This window comes from Dermacentor albipictus, chromosome 2 (assembly GCF_038994185.2).
Source record: "Dermacentor albipictus isolate Rhodes 1998 colony chromosome 2, USDA_Dalb.pri_finalv2, whole genome shotgun sequence".
Lineage (NCBI taxonomy): Eukaryota > Metazoa > Arthropoda > Arachnida > Ixodida > Ixodidae > Dermacentor > Dermacentor albipictus.
In genome coordinates this window covers 145,259,198-145,277,651 of record NC_091822.1, presented here as the reverse complement: position 1 = coordinate 145,277,651, position 18,454 = coordinate 145,259,198, and the positions used below count along the sequence as shown (strand labels likewise).

The following is an 18,454-nucleotide window of genomic DNA, read 5'->3' as shown; positions in this document are numbered from 1 at the left end:
GATCTTTAATATATATATAAAGCGCATAGAAATTGATTGTGTGTGCGACGTCGTCTGCTATGTCCTTCTAGCTACAAAAGGGCTTGCCGCATCAGTAACTTCTTTCTCTTCTCTCTTCCATACTATATATAATCCAGATCGGTGGATGAAATTTCTTTTTTTTAATTTATTTGTCTGGTCATCTTGTCCGATTGCTCAATTACCCACCATTACTTTGGTATCGTCTTTCTCTCTGCCTCTTGCTTAAGGTATTTATTATTCCCTTTTACGGCATTTCCTCCCACAACTCGACACCTGACGCATCACCCATTATGTGTACGTGCGGCGTTTGAGGCAGATGATCACCATCACTGAGTGATGCGGTGTGAGATGAAAGGATGGGCGTGCGTCTAATTGATGGCCCCGGCGAGAAATCGGCACGTTCTAGGATATTGGCGTTAACGGAAGGACGATTCTTCGCACGCCTTTCCGATCTGCCTTTCAGTTCTACTTCGGTGACTATGCGAAGACGCCCAGATTTAGATGCCCGTTAAAAAGAACCCCATGTGGTCCAAATTATTCCGGAGTCCCCCCCATTACGGCGTGCCTCATAATCAGGTCGTGGTTTTGACGTGTAAAACCCCGTAATTTAATAAAATTTTTATTTGGGTGACCGTATTGATGAAACACGATGTCTAAGTGAAAGACCACGTATTCTTTAGTGGGCTCTGGAATAGGTAAGAACACCTTGGTGTCCTGAACACTCAAAGCTCGGTATACGCGAGCGTTCTTGCGTTTTACGTCCATCAGAAATGCGACAGCCACGGCCGGGAGTTGAACCCGCGTCCCCGCGCTCGACAGCAGAGCGCCATAACCAGTGGAAGGCTACAGCGTGGGAACCGACGGAGACACAGCAGGCGCGCAAAGTACGCCGGTAACGCGTGTAATAGCCTGTGCTTCTTTTTTATGCGAAGCATATTACGAGGGCTCAACCCAGCTCCTCAGGCGTGGCGGTGTCGCCTTGAAACCACGTGACACCGTGACGTCACGACAGAGGAGAAGTGGCTTTGGCTCAACTCTTGCAAGATGGGCTGGGTGGGAATCGAACCAGGGTCTCCGGAGTGTGAGACGGAGACGCTACCACTGAGCCACGAGTACGATGCTTCAAAGCGGTACAAAAGCGCCTCTAGTGAATGCGGTGTTGCCTTAGAAACGAGCTGTTTCTAAGGCTCAGGCGTGCGTCGCTTGCTCAGGCGCACATTTCGTTGCCGCGCCGAACGCTGCGTTGCTCGACGCTCACCGCGTCCAATGCGGGGCGTCCAAGGCGAAGCAGAGTAACGCATGAGTTGTTTCTTCGTCTAGCCGAACCAAATATAGCCAAGCAACAGCAGTTCACCAAGCTAAACAGTGGTTCAACAACTAAAATAAAGGCTAGTATGCTTCGCATCCTGGGCTTAACCTTACCTAAGCCACAGCCATTTTTTTTAATAGTAATTCAGAAGAAAAAAATATATGTGTGGGCACATTGCTGAGCTAAACTACGATAGGCGAAAGCCTAACTATACGACTGCCTCTGTTGCTGTTGTCTGCACTGTACTGCGAACGGACGCCGCCGTGGCCGCTAGCATGGGATGCAATCACAGCCATACGGCTGCAAGGTTTGTCGCCGATGTCCGCGCTCTCCCACGCGCCCACTCGCACAGCGCTACATGGCGCCTCCTCTCCTTGCTCCCCTCGCCGGTGATCTTCGCTTTCCTGCGTCCGCCACGGACTGCGCACGGACACTCGTGAGCCACTAAAGGCTTACGTCTTAAAATGAAGGCTGCTGTCATCATTGCGTCTGCATACCTATGTTGTTTGCGAGATGGTCCCTAAAAGCACTGCGCGATGGCCTGTAATGGTCCAAATTATCGGAATATCTCGGGGTGTCTGGCGGCATTACGTCGTTACATGGGACCAAGATATTTGAATGGGGTGTTGCAGTTGCTATAATGTCACTTGTAGGGAAATGTTAACATTACTTTTCTTTGCTTTTTTGTTTCTTTTTTGCAGACGAAGTCGGGTTCGACGAAAGCGAGGGTGGCCTTCTTCGAGGAGTTATGATAACTACTTAACACTTCTTGGCTGGAAGCGGTGCGTCTATGTGTGTCTATGTGCGGGGGCGTACGCGCTCTTTACGCGCATTTGTTTCCAACCATTGTGCCTTTAAAGAACAAGCTAGAGAAACAGAAATATGCCGTCCTGATTTGACGAGATAAAAGAAGAAAAAAACAAGAAACCGTGCAGCTGGCTGCACTGGCCCATTTTCTTTTAATACCCTGTTTCTATTGTCGTCTCGTCCACGTGTGCAACTTTTATATTTTTTTTCTTGTCCTGTAAATTTTGTAAATAAAATTATCGCTGCCCTGCTTTTATACCCTGCGCAGTTTTTTCTTTCTTATCGGACTCGCTAGAAGCAAAAGCGAACTAGGTTTCCAGGTCTGGAACAGAACGTGGAAAACTCGTCACAGCCGCAGCGTTCTCTCCGGTCCGTGCCTTCCGGATCCGCGCAGCCGTAAGTTATACGCACACACAAAATGCGCATTTTGTTATTGTTTTCTTTTCGCTCCGCAATGTGTTTTGAACGAGGTACCCCCGTGGCACGTGTTCTACAATCGCGACACACTAGAGAATAGTAGATTAGGGGACCCCAACGCTTGCGTCCCCCTAATCTAAATCTCTGCTGCATGCAGTGCCGTTTACTCGCAGCTCTTATAGAAAGGTTCCCCTGTTGGGAATCGAGGCAGTTCGGCCAGCATGACATTGATTGGTAGTGCACAGATTTGCCTAAGCTTCAGCGTTCTGGCTCTAAACGGCGTTGTGACTTGGCAAAGTGGTCATTCCTAACGAGGTACTGGGTTATAAAAATTAGATAAACGTTTACGAAAATTGTCTGTCGACAATATTCGAACACGGGACCGCCAGCACGAAAGACCAAGTTGAAACAATTGTGCCACGGACAAGCGGAATCACTGCAGTTAGCAACGCTTTTTCGTGTTTGCCGAACGAGTCTTATTACTCTCTGTAAAAAAAAGAAAAGAAAAGTACGCATTGCTTCGAAATTCAGGTTGATTTAGGCCCATATAAAGCCTAATAAACGAAGCCACAAGAGCGTCTGAAACCCCAAGCACGAAGATCAGACAATCCATTGCTTTTCCTGAAATGAGCGTCTCGTTCATCGTGCCAAAACCACGATCTCATTATGAGGCACGCCCTAGTGGGTGACTCCGGAATAAAGGCGTAGGAAATTTCGCTGTTCCTTATTTTGGTCGTCTATGGGAGCTACGGCTCTTGATTTATCGCTCCATCGTTGCCAACTCCGGTCGCTAGGGGTGCGAAGAAAATGAGACAATAGAGAGTTCTTGCTTGTCCGTAAACTTGTTTCCCTTTACGGATTGCTGAGTTGTCGCGCAGGGAAGATAATGATGATTTATTGGCATCAACTTTGAAAGAGGGCGGGTACAAATAGTCACCTAGCCTGCTTGATCTTGTCAAGTAGTCTGTACATGCTTATCAATCTAGCCTTTTGCTTACATCTTAATCTTTTTTGTCTCTTCCTTAAAAATATTTGAATATACCCTGCACAGTTACCCAAGCCTAACGGATCCGGTTATATCAATATCTTCCCTGCTTTTTTTTCCACCGATAATGATTTTTTGGTATCTCCTTCGAAACTGGGCGGCGACAATAGCCGCCTAGACTGCTGGAGCTAATCAAGTAATCTATATTTATCAGTCTGTCGTTTTATCTATGCTTCCTAAATCTTTTCTCTCTTCCCTAAATTCCTTAAAACATCTACGTCTACCTTGCATACACAGTACCTACGCCTGTGTCATCTTTAGGTTTGTTCGATTCAGAAAAAGGTGCACGGCACCTCAAACGAAAAATTGCAAGGGGTGCCGGGCTGCACCCACTCGCTGCAAGGTTCAAGGCTGCAGTGCACCGCTTCTGCACCTTGCCTTGCACCCCGTTCATTCGAGCACACGGGTGCAGGATGCACTGCTGCACCTCGGGGAAACGAGGGTCTAGGTGCAGTGCACCGTGAATAGGTGCAGAAGGTGCAGAGAAACTTGGCTGAATCGAATAGACCTTTTATTTCCCCGTACCCCTTACCCCAGCGCAGGGTAGCCAGCCGTTCTACACTGGCTATCCTCTATGTCTCTCTGTCTCTACCTACCTATGCCCGTGACCCTATTTCTATCAATTCCTTCCCTGCTTCTTTTCCCTACGAATACTCCAAACGTATCTTGCGTATCTCGACTGCTGACCGGTTAATGCTTACATCAGCTTTGGCACCCAGCTTATTCGTGGAAGGTGGACGTTTTGTGCAGGTCTCGCTGGGTGAGTACCTTCGCATTTCTTTAGGATGCACTGAGTTGTCTCTGGATTTTCGCTGCAGCACATGCATGCCTCATCATGTTGCGCATGCTTGCTCTCATATATATATATATATATATATATATATATATATATATATGTGTGTGTGTAATGCAAGCGAGAGAGCTACTTGGCCTTAGCTCACTGTGCGACCCCGCCGCCGTCATAAGACAGCCGTGGCAGGAGAAAAGCTCACATATAACATCTTCATCTAACAACAACAAAAATCCTCCTCCATTTTACCCTGTGAAAGTCGATGTACAGCGGCGCTGGTGCTGACGTTAGACAAGTGTCACCATTCCAAGTGACGTTAGACGACGTTGCACCACACGTCACGCGCGCACGCGCGTGTGCGGGACTGCAGCATACATCGTCCTTCTAAAGTCGGATACAACTCAAGTCTCCAGTGAAGCCCTGCCCACACCCTCATAAGCGCCAGCCTTCCTCCGCAAGGCTGCAAATAGTTCATACTTCAAGCTTTCCCTGTTACCGAAATAAGTCGATAACCACAAAAACGTTTTCACACGTCTATTATATCTGAACGGTGAAAGCATACTTCTTTAGTGAACTGAAATAAAACACTTGCTTCGCTGCAACTATTTATTGCCAAGTTTCACTTCAGTTAGCTTACAGTTTCATGAGTCGAACGGAGTCAGCAGTGAAATGAACTGTACGGCGGACTTTTGAAGAGTCAAATGCTAAGACTCGATACACTTTGTCCATGTCTGTTGCACACTTCATCGCTTCCGCCGACGAAAAAGCTCTTCAAGAGCAACAGACGCTCCGGAGCCACCGTGCTCTGGAGGTATCAAGTATGATGCCATTTTGAAAAGGTCGCATGAGGATGATGTTATGATAGTTTCGAATTGTTATTCGAATATACGAGAAAGCATGAATATGTTACGCGGAAACTGAAAGACAAAGCCCTTTTCTGGATGCTGCTTGAGGACTGTCCAAGCAGCCGCGGCCGCTAGGTGGCGGTACCGTTTGCACAGCATACATCCTCATTCTTGTAGATCCTCCGCCTAGCGCAAGTTCATTATTGAACTAATTGAATTTCTCAAAGCCCAATGCGTCGGAAAATTCGTAAGGTATGACATGCGCACAACCTGCAGACATGATAGAGTCGGAATGTAATTCAAAAATCCCGGTGTCCCGTGCACGGGGACACATTGGTTAAATATACCCTGATGGTCAAAATTTTTTCGGAGTCCACCGCTGTCACCACTAATAAAATCGTGGTTCGTAATGCAAAAAAGACGTGAGGCGTGCAGACAGGACACAAGAGCAAAGAAGTGGACACCACGAACGCCGCTTTTTTGCATTATGAATCCTTATCAACTATAGCTCAGCTTTCTGTCGTTATAAAATCGTGGTTTTGACACGTAAAACCCTAGAATTCAATTCAGCTTTCAGACGGCGTGATATTGGATGCCGCCTGTCGTAAATGTACTGTTTATTTCTTCCTGATTTATCCTTATTCATGGTTGCTAATATTACTCGCAAGACAACGTTTCTTACCGGAGCTATCGGAAGCGCCACTACCGGAAACTGCTACTGGACGCATGTTCGTAATAATTTTGTTGTCCGCAAAGCTTGTTAGAGCGTAGCCTCCGAGATTACAAAGGCACGATCTTAGAGGCTACGTTTATGTAAATCAGTTCTGCGGAAATCCGCAAGAGGGAGAAGGTCTTATGAAATGGAAAAAACTATCATCCACACATGCATAGCGTTTCCTACAATAATTATTGTATGAAACTCTATGCACACATGCACCAGAGAGTAGTGTGTTCAGCAAAGTGTTCAGAGAGGACTCACGGCTGCCGTACTTGATGTTGAACGACACGAGATGGCGCCACCAGACAATGGGCTGTAGCATTATGCGTCAATTTCGATGCATTACAGGTGTTCTGTGGCATTACGGCGTTTTGCTCCCTGCTTCAACGTCCCTGCTTCGACGGCAATGTCCAAATCATTAACTCTGGCTTCTCGGGTGGAGCCATCACAATGTTCAAGAAGAGAGCTAATTTCTTCAAGCTCTGCATTGCCCGAGCTGACTGCTTTTTGCGAGGTTATAAAATGACAGGCGGTTTACAACAATCAGGAACTTCGTTGATGTGGGATAATCATTTGATCCACATGATTGTCTGACAATCCCGAAAAAGTTATCTAACCGATCCTGGCCGACCCAGAATAGGTGAGAGAACTTGGAAATGCACTTGCAATTCTTAAATTTACGTTCACGCATGAAAAAAATGAATAAATGAAAACCTACTCCTTCATATGCAGGTATCACTCACAGGATACATAAGTATTATGTAAGGAGGCCGGCTACTTCTTTTCTAAAAGTCACAGGGTCAACAATCTATTGAATATAGCAAAAGCAATTCATTACAATATGAGTTTTTACCTAATTGCTCAATCATTTAGGTATATGCGTAACAGTGCGAACCAAGAGCACAGTTATTTTATTTTATTAATAAATAATCATAAGTTTCGATTACTTGAGTTATCTCAAGGTCGGATAATGAAAAATTAATTCAATACTTAAGTAATTCGAAGCATTCAGTTCTTTAAATTGCGGTAACAACTGTTTTGTATAATTCAAACTGGAATACATCAGGTAAAATCAAGCCTTTATTTTGAACAATGCGTCGTTTCAGCTACATAAAATAAAAATAAAAGGATATCACGAACAACACAAATTTCGGCGTAAGCGACAGGGGCGTGCAATTAACAAGCACAACTAGCAACGTAACAACGGCAGGAATGACGACGGATCGACGGATGTTGGCGGCGGCGCTGCTGTCGCGTGGGCTGGCATCCAAGTGCCGAACCTTTCCACACATGACGGCAATCCATGGCAAGGCGTGGACCACCCATGAAAACACTAACCTTTTCTAGTACGCTTTATTAGTACGAATTGAGCTTCGAAAAGTTTCTCTGAATGGAAGCTTTGCAGTTGAAGTCTGGTGACCGAACCCTGAATCAACGATTTTCGCCATGCTAGCAGGTCGTTGCTCGAGAGCTAATTAATCGGCTACTTGGTAGCGCGACAGACACTGTATATCGTAAATCAGTTCGGCGAATAGAATTGAGATTTTTCGCCTACTACGAAGCTTTCTCTCTAAGAACTCGTATGGGTTTCCTTTCGCAGCTTCGTGATATATACCCGGTTTTAGAAATTTCTCTTTCAAGAAGTTTGGGATCAACAGCCCATTAGAACCGCATAGGTACAATGAACTAGAAGACCTTCTAGTTCACTGTAGCATGGTGCTGCTTGGGCTGCACGTTCCTGTTTGCCAACAAGCAGCGACAAGTTGTTCGTCCGGCAACAGCACACCAGGGAGAAATACTTAAAGGACAGAGAGCGTAGTTGGAGCGTGCGGTTACCTATCGCAAGTAAAACGTACATGATATGGCGAATGCGAGATCTCTTTGACGTGCGTATGACGCACTATCCACAGACGCTGTGTCATTGACATTCTCTCACTTTAAAGAAGTCGTCGCCCTTCGTGACTTTCTTCGTATAGCAAGGTCGCTGTAAACTGATCTGATTTATTTTGAATAGTATTTGTTGATTCTAGTTAGAACTAAGTCACAAGTTGTATCCATTAAAGCGCCCTAATTATCTTAGCATGTGAGTCAAAGACAATGAGAACCACGCTACCAACTAGTTCGTGAATACTGATTCCGACGACACCGCTGTTGGCTGACAGGAGCCAGTAAAATGACATTTGGATGATCTCGTGCGTCTGAGGTATGGGCTACCTTCTATGATCAGGCGGCGCAGCGATCGGCTCAGCCGTCAGCGCCACTGTGTCAGTTCCGCGAAACACCGAGGCGGCCACTGCTACGGAGGCATGGTTTTGCGGCGCTCGTTTGAAACGTGTCTGTCGTTCTAAATTGCCGTTTAAAGGCAATCGAGAACATCGAGGCCCATTTAGGACCACCGACGCTTGAGAAAGCTTCATCTCATGTATCCATCGCTAGCACTCGTATACTAAAGCGACTGTAATGTCATATAGGTCAAAGGTTGGGATAGAGACAGCCCTACTTGTGCAAGCTATCTTCCGATCATTCCTATTTGCCCACGAAACGGTTTTGGCAAAAAAAAAGCACACATTACATTGAAGGTTCTAGCCACATATGCGAACATATCTATCTATCTATCTATCTATCTATCTATCTATCTATCTATCTATCTATCTATCTATCTATCTATCTATCTATCTATCTATCTATCTATCTATCTATCTATCTATCTATCTATCTATCTATCTATCTATCTATCTATCTATCTATCTATCTATCTATCTATCTATCTATCTATCTATCTATTAAACGCAGTCTAACCTAATGTGTACTATACATCCTTTACTGCATCATAACAAATAACATAATTATGATGCCAAAGAGCACTGTTAGCGCCGTGTCTTTGATGCCGCTAAAACGCGGACGGTTGTTTTATGACAAGGCAAGCACAAAAACGAGCCCATCATCTGAGCCATGTTGTAATGGGCTCGAGAGAACATTTATTCGTTTAATTTCGTCCATACTGAATATTCTTACAAGAGATCGCGACGCATAATGAAAGCAATATAACAATAAAGCAGGGTGCGCAGGGGCGAGCAGAGGAAATATGCAGGAAGCATCACTGTCGAAAACGTGATCTGTCGAAGAGCAAATGTTACCATTGATTATGATAAATATGGTATAGCCTGAGTCGGATAGCGCAGAATAATGTCACGCAAAAGTTTGCTAGCAAACAAAGAAATAATAAGTGTTCCTTCTTGTTCTTTGCATAGCGTGAAATACATCACAAATAATTCATTTAAATATAATAAAAAAAAAGCGCAGATGACGACCAGACAGGCTGTTCGACGCATTCAAAGCGCGCGGGTTTTACCAATGAATGATGGGATTTGCGTCACGCCACTTGCGCGACGTGGACATTCTCAGCAGGTGCGATAAAACCGCGCGCTATATATTCTTCCGCACTTTGAGCAGTGCACGTCTGTGTTATCTGTGTGCAATAGTCTCAGCGCACTAGCATTGGATTTTAGAACGCGATGTCGTGAAGCGCGCACACCGATTGTAAGCTTGGGTGCACGAAGTCTCAAAGCGGCGGGAACAGAAACAGCGTGCTGGCAACTGTGTGTGACACGACGCGAGCGTCCTCTGCACAAGGCCAGCGCACCGGTTGTTGTATCGCAGGTTGTATCTTTTGGCGCGTAGCAGCGGTGTCATCATCTAGCGGCTAGTGTACTACGGTGCTGTGGCACATGGGAGCAGGAGCATGGCCGACGAACTAGTGTTTATTACTGCCAATTCGTCTGTGATAGTGTTTACTGCTGTCATCGGCGTTCTTATTCTTCTGGTCTTTCTTGTGGCTGGCCAGAAGAAGGACGATGTCAAGAAGGAACCTTCTGAAACGAGTGAGTAGCTCATCATGTGCGTTGGCTTTCCCCTTGGCACGCCGCTCGACCAGCGTGCGAGGACGGATCTGTGCCTTGCTGCCGACTCGTGTAGAGGTGCTGCGTGTTCTTGAGTTAAGCGCGGCGCTTGCATTTCGACGACTCGTTCGGCCGCTTGCTTACTTGGTCTGTGCTAGCGTTGCGGCTCATTTCGTTCTTCGCCGAGATGTCCCACTTCGCGTGCCGGCTCTCAGCCCAACCGCGTGCGTACACAAAGGCAGTGCCGACATGCTCGAGCGCCCTTGTGAACTTTTTTCTCTTAAATAGTTGCAATTTGACGACGAAAAAGATGAAGCTAATTTGTGGATCTTTGGCTGGTGTTAAGCGCGTGTTTTGCAGTTTGACACAGACATCGGTACGCTGGTTTCGATCGCCCGCCTTTTTTTTCGTCGGCTTCCTCCACCCGGCGCCACCGATCGAAGCTCGTCGCATTCGGCTACGCCGAAGTGCAGTTAGCCGCTCCTACTTCAGTTCTTGCGCCTCAAATAAAGTCAGCGCTGTGATTTTTTGCTCGTGAACACCAAAGCAACGCTTGTGTGTCTGTGTGTGCCCGCACTCCAGATGCTCTGCGGGCGTTATGGTCCGTTGGTTCGGCCGGTCAAGTCCGCTTGTCTCTCTTTTACCTTGGTTTGTCGGTGCGTCCTGAGGCGTTCATCGTGCGAGTGTGTTGGAAGAAAGCGCAGTAAGAAAAATAAGCGAGAGACTAAATACGAAAAGACGGCAGTTGCCTGGAAGCGTCAATGAATGAGGAGTTTCTTGACTGCGCTGCATTGTCGGCGAATATAAAAAGAAAAAGAAGTTACTCCCAAACGCCGGTGAACCCTCTGCCGTCGACGTTGAAGGTGAATCGCGGAGGCGGCGCATTTCGCGAAGGAGGAAAACGATGACGGGATTTCCGTGCAGTGACCGCGGCGACTGCTCGGTGCCGCAAGCCAGCCAGCTCGCCTGCCTCCCTCCCCCTCCCGGTATTACCCGCGCCTTGAAGGAGAATGCGTCACACGAGTGAAACAACCGTCGTGATTTATTAGGAAACTTTGCGCGGTGACGCTTGGCGCAGCGCCTCCCCTCTTCCCGCACATCGAGTTTGTGGGCAAGGAGGCTCGCTCGGCTGTTTGCTCTGTCGTCTGCACGCTCGCTCTTGGGCGGCAGACGAATTGCGTACCGTCGACCGCGCTGGATCGCCACTCTATCCGCTGCTTTGGACGAAAGGCAAGGCACGCTTTATCCCGAGCTTAAAGAGTAATCTCTTCCTCGCTTTTGTTGCACGCTGGTTTTGGGGCTAGCTAGATAGGCACCGTACTTGATTACAGCTACGCGATTTGACCTAACCCGGTTTCATTGTGAGTGCGTGTGGAAGGCCGCGCGTGGATTGAGGTCAGTGTCAGTCCAGCAGCGCGTGGGGATCCTGCTCTTTTAGTTTGTCTGGAGAAGGCGAGAAAGCAAAAAGAAAAGAAGGAAATAATTGGGGGATGTCCTCTCACGTCCTTTTCTCGAGGCTTGCTCTCTCACTCCTCCATTTGTGTTGCTTTCTGTGACCTGAAGGCCCCTTTTGGAGCTCTGGTTTCGCCGGCGGCCGCTGATACATCTGCTGTTGCTCTTTCCTTGAAAGGTTTTCTGCTGTAACCACGTGCTCTCGCCGTTAAACGGCTCCGGATGTGAAACCAGCTGAACCCGCAGAGAGGTCGCGTCCGTGTTCTTTTGTGTGCAGCGCGTCGTAACAACGCGATAGCCTGTCGTGTCAGACGCGCGAAGTGGCGAGGTTATTCAGCGCCTTGTCAGTTTCCTGGGATGAGATACAGCCCTGAAAAGTACCCTTGGTAAAAAATAAATAAAAGTAGTGAAAAAGCAGCGTTGTTGACAAAGAGAGATAATGGCACCTGCCTACGTGGAGGTCGCTTTTGTTTGATGGATACCCTCGGATACAATCGCGGCAGATGCGGTTGGACACGTCAGCCGGGCTTTTCGATTTCCTGGTGGTAGATGTCAAGAACCGTCCCGCCTGACCGTGTGACTAAGCACATTTGTGTGTACGCTGAAGTTCACATCTGGAGAGTCAGCGGAACCCCCGTGCCTCGGCGTCTACTGTGACTAATGCTCCCAGGTGTATATATACAAGTTCACGTGTCCGATTTTTGCAGAACCAGTGTAAGGTACGTTTGCGCGCAGGCAAGGAGTCGTGAGTGCGAGTGTCCGTGCGGATGTGATTCTCTGTGACGTGCACGTGTTTTGGTGACGGTAGTGTTGGCGAGGACTTTGCGATGAAAGCTTTTCTGTGGGCCATGTAACGTTGCCTCTGTCCGCGGTAGAATACGTGTGTTTTCGTCGCCGGGGCGTGTGAGCAACTTTTTAGATATCATTCGAGTATTAGATCTGTATTTGTCCCGGAAATAGCGTTTTCAGCGTGTCGTTTACTTTGTGCCGTAATATGCACGCATCGCCTGTTGTGTATCTTGAGAACAAAATTTAGGTCACAGCTGATGCAAAACCAAGCGCACTTGCTTTGCATGAAAGCTGCAGACGCGCGGACAGTATTTAGTGGACGCTTCGTTTGCTTGTGTAGCGATTGCTGGCCTGGAAGCTGTGACAGACAAGCTATACTTTCGCCGACTTATAATGTGTACTTGTTTGTAGGGATGATCGGAGCATTCTCATATATATAGGCAAGTGATTATAGGTGTTTAAATGAGCACCTCTTATGTTGAATAGCAATCGAGTAGAACTCTTTGTCGGAGTCTGCAGTCTTTTCACCCCAAGGCTTATCAGGAATTGTTACGTTACCGAGGAAATGGTCAGCGCGTTAGTTATTAACGTTTATAAATCATGGAGCCCGAAACTGTACTATCATTACGGTTACCCTGTGAATGTGTTCTTTCCGTCTTTTCTCTCAAATTTTCTTTTATCCGTTTTATTAAGGCAGAAATGTACAGTCTATTTATATTTTACATCTGCCTTTGGATGACGTGAAAACTCGTTGTGTGATGCGAATGTCGTCGCTCGGCGTTTAGCTGGTAGCTTCGCTTGTTTACTAGTGCCACCTGAGCCATGCCGCATTTGAGATGAACTAATGAGTTTCACTTGTTCGCGGAGGCTTTTAAAACATGTGATTGACATTCCGGGTATAGTTGACCGATGGATGACGAGACCCCCTCTTCGTCTTCCGGAGCTGTGTTGCAGTGAAGTTGCAACAGCCGCGATGTTCTTTCCACGCAGCCAAGGAAAAGGAAACGGTGCACAAGGAGGTGCGAGCCGTGCCCAAGAAGAAGAAAGTGCAGGAGAAGAAACGTGACATAAAGACCCAGTACTTGCATCCGTGGCTCATGACGACCTTAAAGGGACACAGCGGCTCCATACTTGACCTGGACTTCAACGCCAACGGGAAGTACCTGGCGACATCGGCTGATGGTAAGTTGAAAACCTGGCGAACACGTCAGCATTTTTTCTTTTTCTGCCCACATTTCGCGTTCGTGCTCGAAACCGCGATTGTTGACGTGACGAGGCCTGCAGAAGCTTACGTACGTGCTCTGGCCTTCGTTATAGAGACACGGATCGTGAGGCATGCAAGCAAGAGATTCGACCGTAAAAAAATGCATCGTGAGACCAGCTATTCTGTGCCGTCGCAAAGATTTATTTGCCTTGAAATTAATAATAACAAACGTGGAATTTTTTGTGGGGGTTACGTGTAGGCTGATACCCGAGAGCGGCTGTATAGAGTGAAAACGATGCAGTTGACTCTGTGGTAGAATAAAATCGTTGTTAGTCTTAGTCGGGTTTCTCCCAGTTGTTTAAAGGCATCAGTACATATATCCTTGAATTCGCTAGGAAGAAAAGGAAGCATTTGTAGATTCACGTTTGGCTGCGCGGTCCTACCAGAATATTTTCATGTTGCAAGTTGATAAAAACGTTAGCCAGAAGTAACGAATTGCTAGGGCGGCATGAGAACGCTTGCACTACATTAATAGCCATAGTCTGGGCTCTCTTATTCTCTCTCCGAGGACGGATTCCTTAGGACACCCTTCGTGAAGGTAGCAAGTTTAGCGTCCCCCGCGAGTAGCTGCCACTCATCCTTGCTTATCCAAGCTGTAGAGAACCCTCTCCTTCCCCGCTCTGTTTACCACTTTGTATGTGTGTGTGTGTGTGTGGCTGTATGTGGCATCCCGACGTGCATGCTGGCGACGGTGTGTGCCGTGGCAGGTGAGAAAACTGCTAACGTTGTGGAAGGTATGTGCAAGTCGCTTTGTCACCAGGCCCAGGAGCCTGCGGTCTTTGCTTTTCCCTTTCCTTCCGGTGCTGGCACTGTCTTTGTCCCCTTGGACCGGCCGCCCTTTGGCAGTCGCAGTTACCGCTGTAGTGTTATCCTAGCGCTCGAGAGAGGGGGAGAGAGAGAGAGAGAGAGAGGGAGCCCTGTGGGTCCCGCCGCTGTGAGAGCGGGGCCGTGACGAGAGTGAATCCCGACCGCACTGTTTTTGTTGTCCTTCTTCCCTGCTTCCTTCCCCTCCGGAGGTCGCTCCGCTCAGCGTGCCGTCCAGGGCCACAACAACAGCTGGCACAAGTCCCCCTCCTCCGTCGGACGCACGACCACGACGGCTCCCCGGGGTCCACCGAGCCCGCTGGAGGGCGCCTGGCGCCTTCCCCTGTGCGCCGACGACCTGTACCACCAGCTGCTGCGCTACAGGCTGACGCCTCAGGAACTGTACCGCTGCGGCTACCCGCGGCCGTGCCCCGACGAGCCCGGCCGCGCCGTGTGGCTGCAAGCGGACGCCGCGTCGGCCGACTCGAGCCGCAAGACGTGCTGCCGCTGCGGCTCGTCGTTCGTCATCACGCCGGGCGGCGAGTACTACGCCAACGACGTGTGCACCTTCCACACGGGCCGCCGGGGCGCCGCCGAGTTCACGTGCTGCGGCGCCACGGGCGACGAGCCCGGCTGCGAGCACTCCGACTACCACGTGTGCGCGCAGGGGGCGCGCGGCGAGCGGGACGCGCCGGCGCGGGGGTTTGTGCGCACGCGGCCGCGGCACGGCGTGGCCGGCGGGGTGTACGCGCTCGACTGCGAGATGTGCTTCACCATCCGGGGCCTCGAGGTGGCCAAGGTGAGCGTGGTCGGCTCGAACGGCGCCACCGTGTACGACTCGTACGTGCGGCCGGGCAGCCCCGTGCTCGACTACAACACGGCCTTCAGCGGCGTCACGGCCGACCACCTGCGCAACGTGCGCACCACGCTGCAGGACGTGCAGGCCGTGCTGCTGCGCCTGTTCACCGCCTCGACGGTGCTCGTCGGCCACGGGCTCGAGAACGACCTGCGCGGCCTGAAGATCCTGCACGACACCGTGGTCGACACGGCCGTCGTGTTCCCGCACCACCGGGGCCTGCCGTTCCGGCGGTCGCTGCGCTCGCTGGTCGGCGCCTACCTGAACCGGGACGTCCAGGACGGGCCGCGGGGGCACGACAGCGTCGAGGACGCGCGCGCCTGCATGGAGCTCATGCTGTGGAAGGCCGGCCGGGACCAGAAGCTGCGCGAGCGGCGGAGCCGCGGCGCCGGCGGCCGGCTCATGCAGCCGTCGCTCTAGCGGTGTCTCCTTCTCGTGTGTTGCGCGCGTGTGAGTGAGTGAGCTGAAAGGAAGAAAGAAAAAAAAAAGTGTGGTGTTGAGGATTAAGGAACGACGCTCGTGCGTGGGCTCTCTCTCTCTCTCATCCAGACCTGCTATCTCTCTCTCTCTCTCTAAAGAAAGAAAATGAATTAGTGCTGCCGCCGGCGACACCAACGCGCACTGCCATGATGTGACTTCTGCTCCTAAAACCGGAAAGATCCTCTAGAAGGCTCGTTCTTCCTCCTCTTCCGTACGCGCCCGGCTGGTCTGTGTGTCGCCCGTGAGAAAAAAAAAAAAAGAATGTGCCACGCGAGGACTGGACCATTGAGAGGAGCGGTGCCACCGAACCACGGTTGTGAAAAATGTGTCACTGTCCGGACCTTTTTTTTTTAAGTAATATTTTTTTTTGGACTTGTTGGGGGACAATTATTGTGTCTCAGTGTAGGTGGACGCTGTTTGGGAAGACGCCGTTGTACTTGTTGGTCGCCCTTTTGTTGTTTATTCGTACAAAGTTTTAAAAAAAAGTGTCCTTCCGACTCAGGAAGAAACGAAGGCGTCTTTCCAAAAAGAGAAAAAAAAAATATCTAGAGGAGGAGACGGAAGAAGCCGGGACGAGCCGACAAGACCGCGCATCGACCATCTTGTACAGTCTTTTATTTATTGTCACGTGCCCATCGTCATGCTGTCATTTTACACGTGCGGCTGGGTCTCGTGCAGCTTGCGGATCTTAATTTATTGATATGTCCGTTTTTTGTATGTTTTTTTTTTACTGCCATTAAAAGGAAATGTGTTTTCCTCGGCGACAAATGGATATTTTCCACCTGAATCTTGTCTCTCTCTCTCTCTCGTGTTTCGTGCATAAAGTGCTGACACTGCGTGTTGACTGTGCACATACCTTCCCATCCTAGTACCTGACCGTCGGAACTAGTGTTTGCTGCAACAGCATCGCATCATGTGCATGCGTGACCATGGTGATGCAGGATGCCATGCACATGACCACTGGGTTGCAGGTCCTAGTAGCATGCTCCTCGGGTTCGTTCCAACCAGAGCTTGCGCACAAGGCTAACCGAGCTCTGTTTGAACGAGGCTGTGGAGCTGGCAGGATTTTTTGCTTGCTTGAACACGTGGCTTGAGGGAGGAACTACCTTGAGGAATTGTGTTGCAAGAACTTGCTCCTGGACCACTTGGATTACTTGGACACAGGAGCGGTTGTCGTGCGGCCCAGCTACGATGACACTTGATTTACTGGAGACTTTTAGCGTGTCAGCTATTCTGGCAAACTGGGGCGGTTTGGGCGGATAGCCGGATGGTCGGGGCCGTAAGTGTGAGCGGCCGGATCGGTGCAGCCGCCTGATGTAGACTCAATCAGACAAACACAGGGCTAAAATTGCAGTAACCTACTTTATTCTGCTTCGCCGCTGTACAAATTTTTGGCGGCGGCGTGATTGCGTTCACAATTAAGCCGTTGTCGAAAATTTACACCCCAGCTAAGAACATAGTAATTGGCTCTATTTTGGTGGTTAAGCTTTGCACCACGAGGTGGCGCCCCCAATCTGCCGCTCACGTTTACGCCCCCGCTCATCCGGCAAACCGCCTGCGTTTGCTGGAATACTGGACGCACCAAAATTATCTGCTGTCCCATGCTGCCGAGTGGTACGTTGACTGGTCTTTCGTGTAGAGATACCGGCTATAGCTGGAGCTAGTTGGCTGTCCCATCTTTTCCATGAGTGTTCACCAGTTAGCTGGAAACTAGAGTTTGTCCAGCAATGGTTGCATCTGAGCTAGTTGACCTGTCCATAATCGTGGGCTAGTGCTGCCTAGCACTTCTAGCTACCTGTTGAGCACTTGCATAATGGATGGGAGGACCTCTGTAAAGCAAGCAGTTGCTTGGTATCATGACAGCCAGGTAAATGCTTTCATTAATAATCTGCAAGGCCACTAGCTCGGTCTCCACGGTCGGCGAAGAACTTCAGTGGAAAAGATAGAGGGATTGTCTCAGTGTTCAGCTACCGTAAGCAGCGCGTAGGGTTCTTCGCGGAAACATCGTTGCCATACCAGAAATAGGTATGGAGTCGTTCCTTGAAGCACTTTTCAAACGTTGCCACATGGTAGCTCTCAGCATAGCAGCCTCTCTCAGCTGGCTGCGTTGTGCAACTCTAGTGGAGCAAGTGTGCCGTTCCCTCTGGCTAGGATGTTGGGGACGGTCTGCGTAATGACGGTGAAATTGCGAGATCACAGGCGTGAGGTAAACACACATTGCGGCGAACTCACTCGGATGTTGTGGATCCCGATGCTGCGTCAATTGCAAGTTTCAGGGCAACTGTGCCTACTGTAACGTTTCTTTTTTTTTCGTAACTTTATTATTGTCGGAAACATTACTGTCTGGAGTATACCGTGGCCACTATACTTGGCGTGCAGTGTTTTGAAGAGCAGGGCGAAGTTCTGGCGTGCCGCGATGGCTGTTTCGAGCCGTGTCCCATTTCGAACGGCAGTGGTTTGATGGAGGAAGAGAGCTCTCTCTGTTCAACTGGCCTGAGGCAAGGAGGATGAAATGTACGCCTTTATTAAAAAATGCAAAGTGTTTCGGTGTCCGATGTTGGCTGGAGTCATCCGATGACAGCCGTGTTGATGTATCCGGTTCAGGCAAGTCGTCTAGTTTCATGTAGTTCCAAGTCGGAGATGGTGGGGGGGGGGGGGGGGAGGAATGGCAGCTTGAGAGCATGCGCGCTGCTTGGAATTCGGCTTCAACTCGCCTGCCTCGTCTCTCTGCATAGGAGTGGTACCTAGCAGTGGCACCTAGTAAGACTTCGACGTTTCTACCTTTCACTGCTCTACAAGGCTACGCATACAACACGTCTTCTGTTGCCGAAAGTGCCAGAGCTGGCGCAGTCACGTGAACTACACGCTGACGATAGCTTGAGACGTGCCCGTCTGCCGAGTAACGCAGCACAGTTGCCAAACTATACGCATGGACCCGAAGTACAAGAAATCGGGATC

General features: G+C 49.3%; 2 protein-coding genes across 5 annotated transcripts in view; both read left to right on the top strand.

The window, feature by feature from the left end:
* Positions 1-2,393, top strand: part of Mer (ezrin/radixin/moesin family protein merlin) — a 43,672-nt gene extending 41,279 nt beyond the window's left edge. For both annotated transcript variants that reach the window (XM_065435598.2, XM_065435597.2), the window contains exon 16: positions 2,032-2,393. In XM_065435598.2, coding sequence (XP_065291670.1) covers positions 2,032-2,082 — 51 coding nt within the window. In that variant the 3' untranslated portion in view covers positions 2,083-2,393. The remainder of the gene's footprint in view (positions 1-2,031) is intronic.
* A 7,102-nt stretch (positions 2,394-9,495) lies between these two features.
* The window catches only part of LOC135904682 (transducin beta-like protein 2), a 297,791-nt gene continuing 288,832 nt past the window's right edge, over positions 9,496-18,454 (top strand). The window contains exons 1-3 of one of the 3 annotated variants that reach the window (XM_065435594.2): positions 9,496-9,833; positions 13,083-13,274; positions 14,373-16,283. In XM_065435594.2, coding sequence (XP_065291666.2) covers positions 9,695-9,833; positions 13,083-13,274; positions 14,373-15,436 — 1,395 coding nt within the window. In that variant the 5' untranslated portion in view covers positions 9,496-9,694 and the 3' untranslated portion in view covers positions 15,437-16,283. Of the gene's footprint in view, positions 9,834-10,465; positions 11,082-13,082; positions 13,275-14,372; positions 16,284-18,454 lie in introns of those variants that run through there. The other 2 variants (XM_065435596.2, XM_065435595.2) reach the window with 2 other exon arrangements.